The sequence below is a fragment of the Silurus aristotelis genome (assembly GCF_946808225.1).
Source record: "Silurus aristotelis genome assembly, chromosome: 16".
Taxonomy (NCBI): Eukaryota; Metazoa; Chordata; class Actinopteri; order Siluriformes; family Siluridae; genus Silurus; species Silurus aristotelis.
The window spans coordinates 7,101,178-7,120,603 of record NC_139589.1 but is presented as its reverse complement, the minus strand read 5'-3'; the positions used below and the strand labels follow the sequence as shown (position 1 = coordinate 7,120,603).

The following is a 19,426-nucleotide window of genomic DNA, read 5'->3' as shown; positions in this document are numbered from 1 at the left end:
TAAAGGTATCTGGTTATCTGAAATATACTGATATCTTAATTTTGAAAGCCACACACACCATGATCTGTATTTGTTAAATACACTACATGCTGTGTCTGCGATTTGATTCCTGGTGGGTAGAAAGCAGGATAAACAAATTTTAAGCAAATTTTGGCTTTTCATAAGGGAGAAAATATTCAAAGTATTCAGATCCTGTCTGCTGATGCTCTTTGGTTGGTACAGCATGTGCTAATTTACACACACTACCTGTATTAACCAGACCAAAATTCAGGCTTGATTAACTGGCAATAGTTTAATAGTATAAATAGAAAGAGTTGAATACATGTTTTAGTGCTATAGCTTAAAGAGCACTTAGATCAAAATGGGCAACTGCAAGTATTGAGCTGATTTTTCACTTTAACTAAACAACCTTTTACACTTAAATCCCTGTTATAGTTCCACCAGCCAGTGATTTGAACATAGTTTAGAAATAGAGATACCTACACGATATGGGCAAAAGTTTGTGGACACCTGACAATAAGATTTATATGTACATCTTGAATTTCCCATTCTACATTTAATCCCTATTTGCTATTATAAAAACCTCCACTGTTCCAAGATGATGTTCCACTAGATTGGTTGTAAACATTTGTGCTGATTGAGCCGCAAGGACGCAAATAGTGATCTGTGGTGGAGCGGCCTGGGGGCATAACAGTCTTTTTCTTGGCTCATGCATGGTGTGAACATTCCTAATACTAAATATACAAAGGTTACATGCTCAAGCTGCTGCTGATTAATTTGTTCTTTGTAATGTGTGTATTAGCTGAAGCCACAAAGCAGTTTAACAGAAATCTGGAGGTAGGTTAACATTTAGCTACCAAATAAGGATGTCATGCTACTGTGGAAAAGAGGACTCAGAAAGAACCCACCCTCTTCTGTGTGACACCAGGCGGTGGAATCATAAATCCATCCATCCGTCTAGCTTTTATGCTGCGCATGGTGGTGGCAGTGTGGCAAAATCCATCTGATCAATATGCAAATTAGCATATTTACATAAAAACTCTCGTGCTGCAAGTATCACAGTTCACACTTCTTGAATGCACATCACTGTTCTCTCTCTGTATCTGTATTAAATTCAAATTCAAAGCTTGCCTTGCTGGCATAAGATATTAACTATCTATAGTTGCTATCTAATATATACTATATTTGGTCATATATTACCAAAGGTTGGCTACAGACAAACAAACAAAAAGAAACACAAAAAAGGTGGCATAAAAATAAATACTTTCTAAAACATTGTGAACAACACAAGTGAAAAAATTTAAGACACTGAGAATTAAAGTTAACTAGTGTGTAAGAGAGAGTTTGTTTATTTAGTGCATTTTTGAGTTTCCCCAGTAGGTGGAGCAGTTTCTCAGAATCACAGAGTGTAAACGTGGGGACGATTTTGCTCATTTTGGTGAAGAATTTTGATAGGATGTTGTTATATTTTGTGTATCGGCAAAAATGTATTTCTGGAAATGTAGCTCTGACGCTTTTTTATGTATTGTCTCTTCTCTCTAAAGAGTCACTTCTCTACCAGGAACTAATCACAACATTTTAAGTACTGCACGTTTATCACTATAACCAAATTATTGCAATATAGCCACTATATTTGAAATATTGCATCCGAAATAGCTGCATCAATATAACCAAGTAATGAAGCTTAAAATCATTTGAAGAACACAGATTATTTTGCATTCACTTTTATATGGTTCTTTTCTGATGTGTTGATTTTGGCCACATTAATAACAGTGATGTCACCGCATGTCATGTGATCCTCTGACACATGATCCTCTGATTAGTACAGCCTCATCCACCAATATAAAAAACACTGCATACGTGTACAAGGTAATGTTTAAAAATTCACAAACACTGTTTCACACATTCTATATTTATAGGATTTATAATCAAGCCATACATACACAAAAGTACTTTGTTATACAGTGATACATGGCCACATTCATGATTAATTGCAACAGAATAAAACAGGCAAAAATAAATTGCATTTACACTACAAGAGTACAGAAAGCTTGGAATGTTCAGAGGTTATACTTGATTGATTATGAAGCACATACACATACTGGGAAGTGGGAAAATAAGGTGCCTAAATGGACTTCGTTACAGACAACAAAGTCGCAAACTGTGACAGTATATTAACTGGAGTGTATATTGATATAGGTTACTGTGATTTAGATTAACTGTTATTTAAATAACGATACACGCCACACTGTGTGGTTTCAATAGGTGGTCAGAATAGTTTTCAGAATAATTACTGAACCTGCTGTATCTGCTTTTTCTAAATACAAATGTCAATTGCTGTCATGCACTATACTACTGCATTTGAAAATGCGAGCAGAAGTAGGATTACAACCATTATTTATAAAGTATTTTTATAATGATGTCATAGGTTGTACCTGTCCTCAAAAGAAACCTAACTTCCAATGACCAGCACCTGAGTGCAGTGAACAGAATGAAAACTGTGAAATCAGCAGAAAAGTAAAATGAAGCTTATTGTGTCAGGATTGTTTTTTACACAAACACACAACAGTAAACGAAAATATTATGAAGACAACAAAAAAATCAGCTCTTGAACCAATTTGGAGCTTTACTTCTGGTAAAGAGCTTTACATACTGACCCCCCCACACACACATCAGGTAAATGGACCCATAAGAACAGGGTCACACTTTGGTATTTAAATGCCTACTTTTACTGCTGAGAGAATATTTATATAACTTATCACTGTACAGACTGAGAAAAAAAACAGGTCTAATTCTATAAATATGTGAAAATATACTTAGTATACATAAATATACTGCTTTCACTTTCCTAATTGGGAATGAAATGTGCATAGCTCTCTTTTACATTAATCTTTCAGTTTAGTTGTCACACGTCTCTTCTGAAACATGTGGAGTAGGTTCATTGCAATGCAGATGTCCAATGCAACCTCATGAATAAGCTATTAACTAGAAAACAGGCTTACAATGCTAGACAAATGAGAACAAGTATCTTCTTTGTGGCAACAAAACGAAACTTTCATGCATTCTCAGTAGACACCTTTTTCGTAAGAATAATAAATAGAACGCTACAAGTTTATCAAAGCTTAATACGAGAGTGCAGTGCAATTCAAGCTGTGCATGCAGGAGAATTTTTTAAAGAATAATGTACAATATTTCTGTTGGTATAAAGCAATCACAGTGCAATGAACAAATGCATATATACATTAAATTCTCACTTTGGGCATTTTAAAGAGACATCATAGAAGATTGTATGCATATTAACAATTGTTCTAATAGCCTCTCTGTTTCAACTGACTGGCAGTTTTGAAAAGTAGATATCAATGCTCTCTATATTTTAATGCTGCCTTCACTGTAGATACTGCACAGTCTTATTTGCAGTCAAATTACAAGCTCGGTTGTCAAATATAGTACTATTCAAAAGTCAGTTGTTTTCAATCAAACAGTAAGGACTTTTTGTTAATGGATTTGTGGTAAATAATAATGATGACCTTTTTTAGACAGTAACAAAAAAGAAAGAGGAAACAGAGAGGAAAAATATTGAACAAAAAAAAAAAATCACACTTTCATGCAACATTGAACTGTAATATGGACCTACAAAAAAACAACAATAGAATGCCGAAATATATTTGGACATCTAAATATAACACGCATATGTGCATGGGGAAATTCCACTCCAGATTCAGTCTACTCTTTACTGTTATAATAATGTTCACTCTTCTTGAAAAGCTTTCCACTAGACCAGGGGTTTTCAACTGGTTCTGTGCCAGGTGCCACCATTCTGACTAACAAGTAATCTGCGGCCCACTATTGCGCGTGTGTGTGTGTGTGTGTGTGTGTGTGTGTGTGTGTGTGTGTGTGTGTGTGTGTGTGCGCCCTGTACTTGTTCTTTGGATATGACAGTGTGGAAAAAACACTCTCACAAAGGTATGTAGTTGAAATATTCTGGAAATGTTTGGAGAAATAAATTATGGAAAAAAGTGATTTAAATAGTGAAATTATGTATGCTGTCACGGACCACATGCAATGCCGCCGCGGACCACCAGGGGGCCGCGGACCACCGGTTGAAAACCCCTGCACTAGACTATGGAGTGTGGCTATTGGGATTAATAATGTTACAGTGTACAAAGATATTCAATAGAATTGTTTACTTACAACTGCTAGGGAAGCAACAAATATGAAAATAATGATCAGACATCCACAGACTTTTGGTAACAGAGTAAGTACGACAAAGGAACATTTCTCTTCATTCATTTTCTCATAATAATTGTTCATAATTAAAAATAAAACGTTTTGAGGCTATTTGAAAGAAAATAAATGAATGGTCTCTCACTATTGCACAGTATTGCATTTCCAAATATATTTTAGCAAAAGCTAAACTGTTTCTTTATTGACCAACATAATTCCCTTTGAACACATTCCCTGAACTGGGCACCAAACTGGAGTACATTAATTTTATGTGCTCCATCTTTATCCTCTTCAATATCCTCGACCTTATTTTGGCCAAATTTATCAAGTTACTTCAAGGAAAAGGCATCATAATAGGATTACTTCAAATAGTGAAAAAATAAGAAACAACACATTTTGACTGATTTGTCAGTGTCACTGCCATGCAAAATGGACAACCAACTGAATAATATTAGGTCAGTGCTGATCTTATACTGTCTCTTTTCAATGATGGACTGACAAATTCTGCATAGCAACAAATGAGCTACAGTTGGTAATATAGGCACAAAGCACATCTCCTGTTACTAATAACCTGCCTACTTTGTCCATGTGTATCAATGTCACTGAAGTGCTTAAAATTGACCTTTTCTGCACTGGAAATGGCAAATAAGTGATCTTTAGGTATTCAAGCAATATCATTAACAACGTATAATATAATATACAATATAACTTATAGACTTGTAAACAAAAATATGTACAGCTTATGGGGAAAGAGCCAGCTTCCAACAAATTATCTTATTTTTCCTAAATCAGCTCCAATAGTCATACATTTAGTCATGCGATAAATAATACAGTTACATTCCAAATGCTAAGTTAAACAAATACAATCTTTTATTTATGCCTTTGAAGAATTCGAAGAGTTGGTAGTCTGTGTACAGTCAAACGTGTTGAATCCAGGTAGCGTCACCTTGCCATGATTGTAGATGTCTTCATCAGATCCCTGGTTCATCCTCTTCACCAAGTTCTTCTCGTAGAGCAGAGGGTGGTAGGCCCCCATGGTGCAGGCTGCATCTTTGAAGTTCTGATAGTAGTGGCATAGCTCGGTTTTGCGCCGTGACGGCAGGAACTCATACACATGGACCACGTCGCATAGTGACATCATTAATACTGTCCCTGAAATAGGAGATGTCATTACACAACTGGAGACTGTGCAGAACTAAATATGATTGCATTGTATTTTGTTAATGTTTTGGACAGGCAAACATTTCTGCCCATGAGATAAAGATATTAATTAATTTTAATACATTTTATGTGCATTTCATTTTTCTTCATTGTGTGAATTAATAGCCAGATCAAGTAAACGCAATGTAAAACTAGAGTATTTAAATGTGATCTGTAGGCTTAACAATACTATTTAAACTCTGTACTAAGAAAACAATTTGCTATGTACATATACATAGCATCTTCTCCTTCAAACATATGCTACATTCGCAACTGTTTAACCAATCTAGAAAAAAAATATAATGGATTTGGTTTTGAAAGCCTGTATGATTTCTTTTCTCTTTAAAACAAGTATTCAATTAGGGGCTTCAGTATGTCATCATCAGTGGTGATTACATCATCATCATCACTTGGTGCACTGCTTCCAGTACGTGTATGTAAGCATTTCTCTGCATGTCGTACTATGTATGTATGTGTATGTGACAAATACAATTTTATTTAATTTGATGTGCATTTTTAATTATTTTGTCCAATTAGATTTCAGCCTCTATGTGCTTACATTTACATTTACGCCATTTAGCAGACGCCCTTATCCAGAGCGACGTACAAAAGTGTTTCAAGTCTCTAGCAATGAATAAATCTACACTGGTACGCAAGATTACGCCAGATGTGCTGCCATGTCAATCTAATCTGCCTAGGGCCTTCAAAGCCTATACTGCTGGCCCTTTTCCCATAAAGAATATTATGAATGGGTCTGTTTCTTTAACCAATCAGATTTCATATTCATCCTCACAGGGCCAGCTAGCTGGCCCAGAATAGCATCAGCATTTTTCCGTCCTCTGATTGGTTGGTCAGAGGGAAACTGGTACAGCCAAGTTCGACTGGCAAAACACGTCTGTAGAGCGCTGCACACAATTATACATCTGAGTTCGACTTTTTTACACCCACAATGGCTGACGGAGGAAGATAAATTAATTTGGTCTTGGACATACTTAAAAATCAGTTTTCAAGAAAAGTTAGACATCGTGAGGAGAGGTTCGTCCAACCCCGAAGCTAGCTAGCTTGTCTCAGCTTAGAAAAGGGTTTGTTCACCACTTACAGACCAGTGAATTCGAGCGGTACCACCTTATTAGTACTGTAAGTAGCTGAAAAACTTAACACTACATACCGAGTAGGCCTGAGGAAGGTGGGTTCTTCTGAATAGGCTCAGCCATATTGTCTTGTAGCTGCTTCCATAGCTGCCATTCCATGCTGGGATGTAGGATATAAAACTGCTGTTGCGGGTGCAGCCTTCTGTACCTCTGATATTGTTTAAATATCGGATAATCTGTTTTGTTGTACCACTACAAATAAATAGGAAAGTGAGAAAGTTTGGTCATTGCTTATTGTATTCGTATACAGTATGTTGTCACATCTATGTTGTTTATCTTTTTACTCAAACATTACTAAAAAACTAGTCCTAGGATTCTAAAATCTAAAATCAAGCAATTATTTTTTTTAAAAAGAGAACACATGGCCACCTAGAACACATACCAATCAGTTTAAAGTCTAATTTACTTCAACATAACCCAAATTAATGATCACTGCTTACAGGATCCAAACCGACATTGAGGTTTCCTTGAGATATTTTGAAATTGTAGGGAAAAAACAAAAAACATTTCTCAGGACGTATGGGCAAACTAACAATTATTTTTAATTCATTGTTGCAAATTACCCAATTACTGCCTGCAGTCTAGACCCCATGGATATCACAAGATGCTGGGTTTCTTCCTAGGTGATGTTCTCTCAGACCTGTAATGGTATACAGATGAGAAGGAAGCAACTTGTTTACCTCATTTAGGTCAGAAGAGAAAGGGGCAGGATCCCAGGCCACTAACATTCCACTGCTGTATAAAGAACTGGACAGAAAGTGGTGATCTTCTGATGACATTACCTTGAAGTGAATATGTATCATTAGATTTATAATATACAATCCATATAATTATTTTATTTCATTTTTTTCATTTTGTGGTTTTAGAAATACCTGGGAATTAATCAGGCGCACTGTAGTCTTAGAGCCAACGTCTTTCTCAAAGCCAATAGTGGGTGCAGCATTGAATCGTACCACAGCGTCATGGGCATCTGGAAACAAACACAGCATCAAGATGAATAAGAGCTGTGGGGATATTTATTTTTATGTTTGTCAAAAATCAAGCTAAACTATATTTTGGTGTTATATTAGTTTTACCATGAACACAGCTGCTTCAACATTTAGACAACACACATTTATGACTACGGAAAAAGTAACAGAAAAATATAGATGCAAGCGGCATTTAAGGGAACCAAGCACTTTTTGGCTCCAGTCAATAATGATGTTCTTCAATAGCTCTCTTAATATCTAAATTGAACTCAAAGTTTGTTTGGTAATATCATGTTGCTGAACATACTGTAGGACAAGTTTAGTGTCTGCATGGCTAAGATATTCAAATTTTCTTTACATTATGGACAAAACAATCAGAATCTTCTGGCTTGACAAACCACAAATTTTTGTACATCTAATTCAAAAGTATCAAGAGAAAGAAGAATCTTGAGTTAATGTCAAAGGTTATAAGCAGCTTCACCAAATTGTGAATTATAGTGCCACCTGGAGGTGATGAATTCGAATAGGCTGTTATCCTTCACTTTTTGTGACAAAGTTGTTACCCCCACTTCCTGTTTTTCTACTGTGTTTGCATTTTATGACCAAACTGTCTGGAATATAAAAAGGGTCTCATGATGCTGGTGACCACATTTGCTAAAGATGAAACATTTTGGCAGAAATTAAATGTTATGATGAATTTTTGTGAATCAGATGAATGTAGAGTCACTGTGCTTTGCAAAGTTAGTGTTGTAAATGTATGTCTAAAAAGCCTTATTGGTGGCAAAAAAGTTCTTATGTAGCGAACACTTTTTCTGGTGTAGGCATTTTACTGTGTAGCATTTTATTGGCTGCCTTTGACACCCAAAAAGGGTACAAAAAAAAGATGTGCATAATGTTATAATGTTATATTTCTGTGTTGGCCATGGTTTCAGCAGCTGTGTTGAAGTGTGAATACATTTTGAATTAAATTGTTCTTATAGTTATGTTGAAAATCATACACACCAATCTCTTTTCCTAACTTGGAGTTTCGCAGAGAACCTGCAGATGACACAACAGCACATGTTTTAAATGGGCCAATTGCAGTGGTCAAGGGTTGTGCAGGCAGCTGGAAGGCCCAGAGAAATTTAGCAAATGGCTCCATCTCTGGCATTAATGTGGTAATTTTCACCGTCTCTTTGAGTTGACACAATAGCTCTGGACCGCTCAGTTTTTTCCCTCTTTTTCCAGCTTCCGAACTGGAGAGACTCACGCCATATTTATTCATCGCCTACAAAAGAAAAGGCAATTATAATAAAAGCAAAGGAATGCTCAGGACCAAAAATCATGGTTCAAAAGATGTTAGGTCTTGTGTTTAGGTAGCATATACTGCATCCACAGAGTGAAATCGTTTTAGTGGCACACATTATGCAGCTCTGTTTAATCTTCAATAGATTTAAATGAATGCAAAATTTAGGGTGGTGTTAATCATCGTTTCAGGGAAATTAATATTTATACAATTGTAAATTCTAAATATTATTACTACCGTAATTTCCGGACTATTAAGCGCACCCATATATAAGCTACACTAAAACTAATGAAATTTACACAGGCTTTAACAAACTTTTTCCGGTCTTACTGCATGTGTTCAAAACCGAGGAATATGTCCTTATTATTTTCTGATGCTCAGTTCCAAGTTTCTTTGACTAACTCATAACGCTGTTACCAAGAAAAATAAAAAAGCACGAGTTTTGGAAACCTGTCTGTGCTTATATGATTTCTGTTGCAACTGGAGTTAGCGAGCTATCACTTGACCCAGACTCAACACGTTACAACGGCTTGTATCTAAACAGTAGCCTATTAAGTAAGTCATTGTTCACTGTCTTCTTCCTTCCTTTCACAACTATTTCTCTCGAGAGTTTTTCTTTTGGCATCGTTATGCGTTTTAAAATCTCCATCGGTGAAGTTTTTTTTCCGATGCCGTGCAGCTCAGAACACAGGTGAGAAAAATCTATTCGTTGTTTAAGCCGCGGGGTTCAAAACGTGGGAAAAAAGTAGCGGCTTATAGTCCAAAAAATACGGTAAATTTTGTACTATATATTATAAAGTAGTGGTTTTAATCAATAAACAAGATATCCCATACATCTAATACAACCCATACATCAATAATTATGTGCCAAATTAAAATTTTCTGTAAACAGCAATGTTTGAGTATCCAATACTGGCTTATGTTAATCAAACATTACTTGTAAAAATATTTACAAATATTTGACAATTCAATCATCCTGAATCCTGCATGCAAGTTCATTCCCCTCACCTGATAGTTTTGCACCACCTTCTTCAGCCTTTTTCCCAGCATGCTACTTGACATCTCATCATTCCAGATCACTTTTTTGGCAACAAAAAAATCTTCCATTTTTTGGCTGGCTGTATCAGCTCTTTTTCGGGCCCCCAGTATAGTCTCAAGTGCACGCCTTAATGGTCTGCCCAATAACCAGGCAAGAAGCCCATGTTGCTCCTTTTCTTTGCTCCCTGAGTGCTGCTCCTTTTGACTTGCCAGCATTGAGTGATTTAAGGATGAGAGGACAGGAATAGGCTTTTGAGGATCTCCAGGAATAACACCTGGGAGTTTTTGAGGGTCCACATACATTGGTTTCGTTCCACCCGCTCCTCGAAGCACCTGTATTGAAAATTTACGAACATACATTAAAGTTATCTTTTACTGTAATGTCTCTTAAATGTAAGCTGTAAATGTGTGTATATTGGCACATACAGAAAAGTAAATACATGTACCTTTACAATGGAGTGTGCCCTTGGCTGTGCTCGAGTCCTTGCCCTCACCCCAAAAATGGCATCAGTAACAGGGACACTGTTTTCAGCACACAGGGTATACAGTACAGCCATGGTCATGCAAAAAAGCATCATGCAAAAAACGCCTCGACGGGCTCGACGCCTCAAACGCCAAAGCAGGCTAACACGATCCATTGCAGCTCCTGGGATCTAGGAAAGACATGGATAATCATCAAGTGAATTTACATCTAGGACATACATACATCTAGGTTAAATTCTCAGAACATGAGAAGGAGAAAGTGGACCGTTAAAAGAAGAAGAGATATAGAGACATATTTTAAGACACCAATGTGTGAAATTAGGTTAATTACCGATCCACTTACTCATTTATTATTGAGATATGATGAACCTGTAGTGATTTTTATTTCCATCTTTAAGCTTTGTAAAATTTGATTAGTTGCAGCAGTAAAATGTGCTTAAAGCTCGACAATGCTTGTTTGACACATTCGTTTATTTGTAATATGGACAGAGTCTTTGCTAGTGTCTACACAAGAGAGCTAGCAACATTATCAAGGATTTATCCCATTCAGAATATACAGTTTGTGCCCCTCCAATCGGGCTAAAAATACAGGACAATGAATGAACGCATACAGACTGAGGAAAAGCTATTTTCTTAGAGCTGTAGCCTGTATAAACCCCCCCATTGAAAACTAAGAGCAGTTATGGCAGCATTTATCATGATGCACAACAGATGGCTATACTCTCTCACTCTCTCACTTATCCAATGTAAATATAAAGCGAAAAATCAGTTAGATTTTCTGTCGTAACCACTCCTGAAATAGGACTTGGTTACCATGAGAACAAAGGATGCAATTTGAGGGTGAGTTTATAACAGTTTATGTAACATGATCCTGAAGGCATCTAAAGCTGCTGAGAAACTATACAGAAATCTCAAAAAGTCTGAGCCGTAGTATTTAAAACACTGAACCGTAAAACTCTCTGGTATATAATTTACCATGTGGATAGATTTGTGCCCGTTTTTTTGTTTGATATGACCAGTGGTCAACAACAAACTATTTTTTATGCAAACCATGTAATTTATTCACATATCACACATACACTCACTGAGCATTTTATTGGAAACACTATAGTAATATTGGATGTGTCTCCATTTTCTTCGTTGTATGCATTTCACTAAAATTACTGTCTGGTCCTGATGACATGACTGAATCACATTGTCATGCAGATGATTCAGGTTTACTATGCTGAAACTCTATTTTAGGTGCTAGCCATAATGTTGCCTGATATCTGAGAGAAACATCTTCACAAAAAAAGGCCAAGGCATTAAATTAATATTGGCTAAATGAAATGCTGCACTGGGAAAAAAAGACTTCAAAAGTGATGCACATCAGCCTAAAATTGTCTGTCTACAGGTGTTATTTGAGAGATTTCTGTTCAATTTAAAAAATGTTTTGGTAAATTTTAAAGGTGAAATGATGGAAATAAAGGACAAGAAAAAAAGGAATGCTGGTATCTGATTTTTTTTTAGCAGTTTTTTAAATTATTTTTTTTTCTTTTTTCTTCTTATAAAAAAGGAATAGCATTGGTTATCAGCTGATACTTAAAGCTTTGATATCAAGATCATAAAAAAATAGACAAATAGATCAAAAATTAAAAATCTATTATTGTGTCATTTGTTTCATAAGATGTCCCACTAGGCCGAAACAAACAAACAAAAAAGACTAAATGACCAACTGGAGTGATTAAATCATTCTGGATGTATGATAACAGTTGGACTGTATTTATAGCAAGGGGTTTGGAATTTTTGGGGTGGGATTATAATGCCAGTAATGTCATTCTCCAGCTAGATAGTGGATAGGAGGGAGAAGAAAGGAATGTTATTTGCCAACAACGACTTTTTTTTTTTTTTTAGAAATTCACAATGGCCTTCTTGTTTGGAAGCATTAGATGCAGTTTTGCATGCTAGGGTGGTGCAATGGTACAGAGTTGTTGCATCACAGCTTCATATGATCTACAATTAAAAATGAATGTTGATGAATTACTAATATATGATGACAGAATCCTGGTATCTGTCAAGGCTTTACATATGGTGATCCTACAACCCCTGGACCAAGACAAGCAGGTTCAGGAACAGGTTTTCCCCTACACCCAATTCCATGCTGAACTCTGCAACCAGTTAGCACCACCCACATCCACCCCTTAATTCCATGCCCCTCAACCCAGACATTCACACTGAACTGAATACTATATACTGCATAACCTTACATTACGCTGTTCATAATATACAACATTGTACTGACAACTGTTGCACAAACTGTAAATAATAGTCTCCTTTTTTCCACAATTTCCATATAATTTTCACATATGTATATAACCCTTTTTATAAACACTGTATACAATATCTCTTTTATTGCACAGTTAATGATCATTGTACTCATTGTATATAATAACAACCTTTCCATGTACTGTTATACACACACACACACACACACACACACTGGTGTGAAAAAGTTCTGATTTCTTATTTTTTATTTGCATGTTTGTCACACTTTAATGTTTCAGATCATCAAACTAATTTAAATATTAGTAAAAGATTGTAAAAGTGAACACAATAAGCAGTTTTTAAATAAAGGTTTTTATTATTGAGGGAAAACAAAATCCAAAACTACATGACCCTGTGTGTTTAGATTGAAAGTCAGTAGGAGTAAGACAGAGTACATGTGTGTGAATGAGAGGGAGGGCAGTGGAGTGGTGCAGTTGCAGGGAGAAGAGGTGGAGCAGTGTGTTAGAGAAGTGAAGAAAAGAGTGCAGGCAGGGTGGAGTGGGTGGAAAAGAGTGTCAGGAGTGATTTGTAATAGAAGAGTATCTGCAAGAGTGAAAGGGAAAGTTTATAGGACTGTGATAACACCTGCTATGTTGTATGGTTTAGAGACAGTGGCATTGCGTAAAAGATAGGAGGTGGAGCTTAAGGCAGTAGAGCTGAAGATGTTGAGATTTTCATTGAGAGTGACGAGGATGGACAGGATTATAAATGTTTATTCTAGGGACAAACGTGTAGGACATTTTGGAGAAATGTTGAGGGAAGCGAGATTGAGATGGTTTGGTCATGCAGAGGAGGGACATGGGTATATCATATTGATAGTAGAATGCTGAGGATGAAACCCCCAGGAAGGAGGAAAAGAGGAAGGCCAAGGAGGAGATTTATGGATATGGTGAGGGAAGACATGCAGGTAATTAGTGTGAAAGAGGCAGATGTAGAGGACAGAGTAGTATGGAGACGGATGATCCGCTGTGGCAACCCCTAATGGGAGAAGCCTAAAAAAGAAAAAGAAAAAGAAGAAAAATATCTCACAGTCATACTGGTCATCTTCAGGAGAATCATGTTAAAGTATGAATGCAGCTAAAAAGTTATCATCTGACAGCTCCAGTATTATGCATTGTGCGTTTGGCTGAAGGGCAGAAAATCATAGGGCAGTCATACTGACAGTGAAGAGCAGTTTTGAGTCTCCACCTTATACCTATTAGTGCTTAACGCCCATGAGAGCAGGAGGTTAAAGCAAGATTAATCTATAAGTTTTTATGTAACAGGATCTTGAAATATTTTGGAGCAGTTTGGAAGATTTTAAGAATGTTTTGCTCCTACATTATAGTATAACATTTGTGATGCAACTTTCAATGAAATACCCAAATTTCCCAAAGCTCTCAGGCTCTTTGTTAGATAGGACATGTAAAGGATGTCAAGCAGCATTAATCATGAAATGCTTCCAGATCGCAGTCATTTGCTAAAATATATTTTGGGAAAAACATTTTTAATTGCTAATTTCTTTTACTTTTAACTTATTTTTACAGGTTAAGAGAAAGGGTAGGCATTTTCTTAGAAACATTTTGAAAGTAGATGCAAATTAACACAAAAACAATGCAAATAGGTATACACTCCTTATATCCACTTTGTTAGAAACACCTGTACATTCACGTGTCTTCTCAGTAAAAAAACAACCCAAGAAGAACTACTTTGTATTTCATACCAATCTTGCTACAGACTGTTTTGTGGTACATTTTCATGAGATCAGTGGTATCTGAAATACTCAAAAAAGCCTGGAACCAACAAGCATGCCACAACCAAAAAAGAAAGATCACACTCTTTCTTCATTCTAATGTTTGATTTTGTGATGGGAGAGGGGGACATGGTGGAAAAATAATGCTGAGTGCACAAAAATCACTAACAAAGCAAAAGCATGACAGCAAACTCTGCAAAACCACAATATGTGAAGACAGAAATGTAAATACAGAAACATATAAACATTAACTCAAAACACCACTTGGTCTCTGCTGACTGGGAAAAAAAATCATTTACATCAGTGGTCCCCAACCTTTTTTGCACCACGGACCGGTTTAATGTCAGACAATATTTTCAGGGACTGGCCCTTAAGGTGTGGCGGATAAATACAACAAAATAAAATTATACGACTGGTATTTTTTAAATATAATAATACACGTGAATCCACTGTGTTGTTGTTTTTTTTTCTGTTTTTTTATTTGCTAGCTTGGGGGTTTCAATTTAGCGGTAATGTATTACGTGTTACCGGCCGGAGCAGCCCCTTTAAGAAGGTAGCGGATGGAGGTAAGACATGTGACTGAGGCATCATGACATGCACCAACAGTGAGTTATAGACAGATGTGGCAGAGAGAATCTGATAATTTTCCAAAATAAAGCATCATTCAAAATCAGATAATAAATAAAACAGAGATAATGTGTGGCCCGGTCTGCAGCCTGGGGGTTGGGGACCACTGATTTACATTACCATGAGAAAGATATTTACCTGATGTCTTCAATTTCTGCATACGTTACACTTAAAACAAGCCTTTTAGAATAGTATTCTGATTGATAAGACAAAAGTGTAACTTTTTGGAGAACATTTGGAAACAATGGAACTCTATTATATATGCTGTCAAATGGAACTCTGCATTTAATAATAAGAACACGATACCAACAGTCAAACATGATGGTGGTAGGGTGATGAAGTAGTAATATTTTGCCGCTTCCAGTCAGGGATGGCTTTCCATAAATGAGAGAACCAATTCTTCTGCTTTCTTAATTGTGAAGGAGACACAAAATCAAATCCTTTGTGAATGCATTAAGCTCTTGTTCTAAAGCCCTTCAGAACCTTTTCCTTTAATAAATAAAATTTTCGATAACAAACTGATTTATTTTCTTCATCTGCTTTTTATGCTGACATATGTACAGAAAAAGAAGTAATTAGGAAATAGGGCAGGTAGTCATGCAAAACACTCCACTTGAAAAACAAACTGACAAGCTTCACTGCAACCTGAATATTATATTTAAATGCATGAAATGAATCATGTAGGCTCAGATTTCCTTATTGAGAACATCCTCCTAACTGTCTGCTATCTGCTGCTTATTGTTTTGCACTTAGCATCCTCAATAGCAGGTAGAAAACTGACATAAAGCAGCATCATTATCAAGAAAGGTTCTGTTAGGGTACCTTTTTACATCAGTATATACATGTTGGTGGGTTCTCTTGCCAAAAATCACACTGGCTTAAGCACAGATCACATCTTTTTACTGAACAATTTGACTGGTATTATTTTTTTTATTTTAAGACATTTTATAGATTTGATGTGAAGTCCCAAATGATGCCTGAGAGTGCAGTTTTACCTCCAAATGTAAAAAATATGTTCTTATTATTTAATTATGTCATTAATTAGTAGTTGAAGTGAAGACACTTTTTAGCTAATAAAAAGCACTAGATGTAGAAAGTAAAACTAACAGACACTTAAGGAACTGTCAAGTTCCATTTTTTTTTTTTTTTTTAAAGACTGTTTTGAAATGAATTATTTTTTTTTTTTTTTGCATAATATGATCTAAATGTTATACAGAGTATATCAGATGTTATGGTAAGATATGGAGGTCTCAGATCAATTGATTATACATATACATAGCCCACTTACATTATATGTATTATATATACACAGATGTACATATCCCTATTAACCTTTGCACAACATTAATAAATACATGAGCATGATCCATTTGTGTAATGATACAAAACTAAAAAAAATAAATTTTAATAATAATAATAATAATAATAATAATAATAATTATTATTATAATTATAATAATAGTAATGCATGTAAAAATCATGGCAGTAACAATAAAATGCTTTCAGCAAATGTTTGGAGTTGAGTTTTCCCAATACAAAAAGCTACATGGAGATGTTTTATAAAAGCTTTATTTTTTTTGTTTGTTTCTTTGGCTGCTACAGCCATTGTGTTATATTTCAGAAAACAAAAGCCATATGTTTATCATTAAATCAATATGCATGGTATCTTAAGAAATATGAAATCAGATTTCAGAGTACTTCAGAGCAAAACAACCATATTGCTGTTCCAAATTGTGGACAGATTTTTCTTCGACTTATATTGTTGTACTGGAAAAATTACCACACTCGAAATGAGCAATAGCTAGAAAAACACTGAACATATTTAATATATGTATGGTGCAACTTCTGTTTAAAACCAACTTCCGTTTTTCTCACAATCGTGAAAATCGTTTCTCACAATCGTTGTGAAAAATACTGGGCAGCCAGTTGTGTCATAAAATTGCCATTACCATCTGCTGTAAAACTCCAGCCTGCATGAAACAATGTACAGACTTAATCATTAGTTGAGTCTTTAGTAGTTGAGTTCTCGTGAACTTTTACTCCAATAACAATAACTAAAAATAAAAAAGGCACTGTGGAACTAGCACCAAAAATAACACACTCAACTGTGTACACATTTGCACAAGTGTCTGTAGGTGGATCCACAATCATGTGGCTGCATTTTTCCATATCAACCTCTATAACCATTTATAGTATATACACTATAAATAAAGATGTACAAACAGGATTCGAAGATAATATGATTTGCACAAAGGTACTACTTATTACTCTTTAATGAACACCCTAGTTAGTGATTCAAGACCATCTACAGCCATTTTTTTGTGAAGTGAGGACGCTAAAATGAGCATCAGATTTTTGCAACCAAATATCAGGTCACTGGGCCTTGTTTGATTAGACAGATACATTTTGGAGGGGTGGGGGATTTGGGGTGTTTACGTTTTGTGTGTGTGCGCGCGTGTGTGTGTGTGTGTGCGCCCACACATGCATATTTGAATGCACCGGGGCACGTTATTATTTATTTACATGGCATGACATGTTCAGACGCTCGTTTTATGCACGTGAGAGAAGAAAAAACAGTGCGCTCTTACCTTGTACCCCATTCTTCTCACGTGTTTTATTTGTTAAATGGCTACTCCAGCGAAAGCCTGCCTATAAATAGTGTTTCAAAAAGGCATCGAGTAATCCATACAGGGTGATACTAGCACAGAGCGATCCATTTACAGCCTAATGAATAAAAACCAGGCTTCGCGCACGTCGGTATGGTTACGCAAGCTTTACAGGGTGGAGGAAAAAAGGAAAGAAACGCATCAAGATATCACGTAGCCGATATCCGACGTTTCTGTCTTGTCAAGGATTAAACCGCTTTATTGTAGTATAGATCCGCCATATTTACCCCCCAAGACGGTTGCGCATTGTGGTTGGCAGCAGGTGTTCAGTCGCTCCTGATGTTCACTTCTGCAGCTCCTTAATAAGGCAATCAATGAAGCAAACGTGTGGAAAAGTGTCTTTATCAGACATGAGTACACAGTGTAGAAAATAAGCACCACTTCTGTGTGGAATTACCAACAGCGAAATAAATCTGCGGGATCAACATATTACACAAATTAAAAAATAGCAAAAATTATTTATACAAGACAGTGGAAGAAAAAAATACCATTCCTATCTTATAATAGCTCAGCGCTTCTTGGGGACAGTGTCAAGCCAAAGATGCGTCGGGTAAATAAACCACGCCCTCTCATGACCATATAAAAAGAGCAGCTTAGTAAATGGGATTAAATTAGGTAATAGATCAATGACTAAATAGTAAGGAATCACAAAATACAACTCAATAGTAATATGACATTTATTTTAGCGAATAATTCAGAATTATTCACTCAGTAATTTATCCTGGTCAAGGTAGCAGTAGATCCATTGCATGTTCTGGGACCATTAGGCATGAGGTAGGGACACCAGTCTGCCGCATGTAAACATTCATTCACATGTAGGGTGGAATTTGTTTTAGAAAAACTGCCTACCTGCCAAATACCCTTATCCAGACCACCTTGAACTTACAATCTTGTGATCAGTCCAATATGTAAACTATCCACTGGCATTGGACAATGTAGGGAAACCTGATAAACTAGAGGGAACCAAGCTAATATTAGAAGAGTTTGCATGTGCACACTCTTCTAATATTAAAAGGGTTTGCATGTTCACAAATCCAATATTAATATTATTCAAACCAACCATGTAAAAATCTATTTATTTAAAAAAGCAGAAATTGGATTTAAAATGTAATTAAATAATGTCGACAATTACAGTTTTTGGCATGTTTTTCCTTGTAATGCCGAAATTAAATCAAACTACTCTGTCTTTATTGATCGAGTATATGAGTAGTACATCATCTGAGTCTATAAAGTAAATCTGTTTACTTTTATTTGTATACTGTAAACTGATAATAACCTTAAACATTTGTTTTTGTAAAATAAAGATTACAGACAGGGTGTGCTCTCTGCTGTATATGTCTCTGTCATCTCTCTTCACAAACACATAAAACAAATGTTCTCTGATTATGTAATCCGTATGAAAATTAGAGGAGGTACAGTTTCTCCAGTATCACCTCATTACCCCTACACATTAAAAAAAAATATGCTGCCTGTTAAATTTACTGCCTGTAAATTTGTTTAGCGTAACGTAACACAATCAAACTCACGCTTCTTGGAAAATCATCACTGATGTTACAAGATTAATGCAAAGCCTTGCTTTGGGAATTCACCTGTTTTTCACATGCTGATGAAAAGGTAAGAGCAAATCCACTATATACACTTTTGAAGTTAATTTTAATTAATGTAAATGCAAACTAAATTACTTTTAACTCAATGCCACAATTTGTCCTCATTGTGTCATTAGTCTTTTTTGTTGATAATCTACCGAA

The 19,426-nt window shown here is 35.8% G+C and overlaps 1 protein-coding gene across 5 annotated transcripts; it reads right to left on the bottom strand.

The window, feature by feature from the left end:
• Positions 1–1,896: 1,896 nt before the first annotated feature.
• st6gal1 (ST6 beta-galactosamide alpha-2,6-sialyltranferase 1) lies at positions 1,897–18,458 on the bottom strand. Of its 5 annotated transcripts, none has more exons than XR_014537263.1 (9): positions 17,906–18,458; positions 10,313–10,519; positions 9,837–10,199; positions 8,546–8,810; positions 7,448–7,545; positions 7,256–7,357; positions 6,593–6,767; positions 4,117–5,376; positions 1,897–3,772 (listed from the first exon to the last, which is right to left on the bottom strand). XR_014537263.1 is itself a non-coding variant. In XM_083564764.1 (8 exons), the coding sequence occupies exons 1-8, from the start codon at positions 17,610–17,612 to the stop codon at positions 5,099–5,101; spliced, it is 1,500 nt and encodes a 499-aa protein (XP_083420890.1). In that variant the 5' UTR covers positions 17,613–18,216; the 3' UTR covers positions 1,897–5,098. The 5 variants fall into 5 exon arrangements, 2 of the variants coding, with proteins under 2 accessions (XP_083420890.1, XP_083420891.1); XR_014537264.1 differs by having other exon boundaries at positions 17,601–18,268; XR_014537265.1 differs by having other exon boundaries at positions 1,897–3,765; positions 4,109–5,376; positions 17,601–18,216.
• Positions 18,459–19,426: the final 968 nt, after the last annotated feature.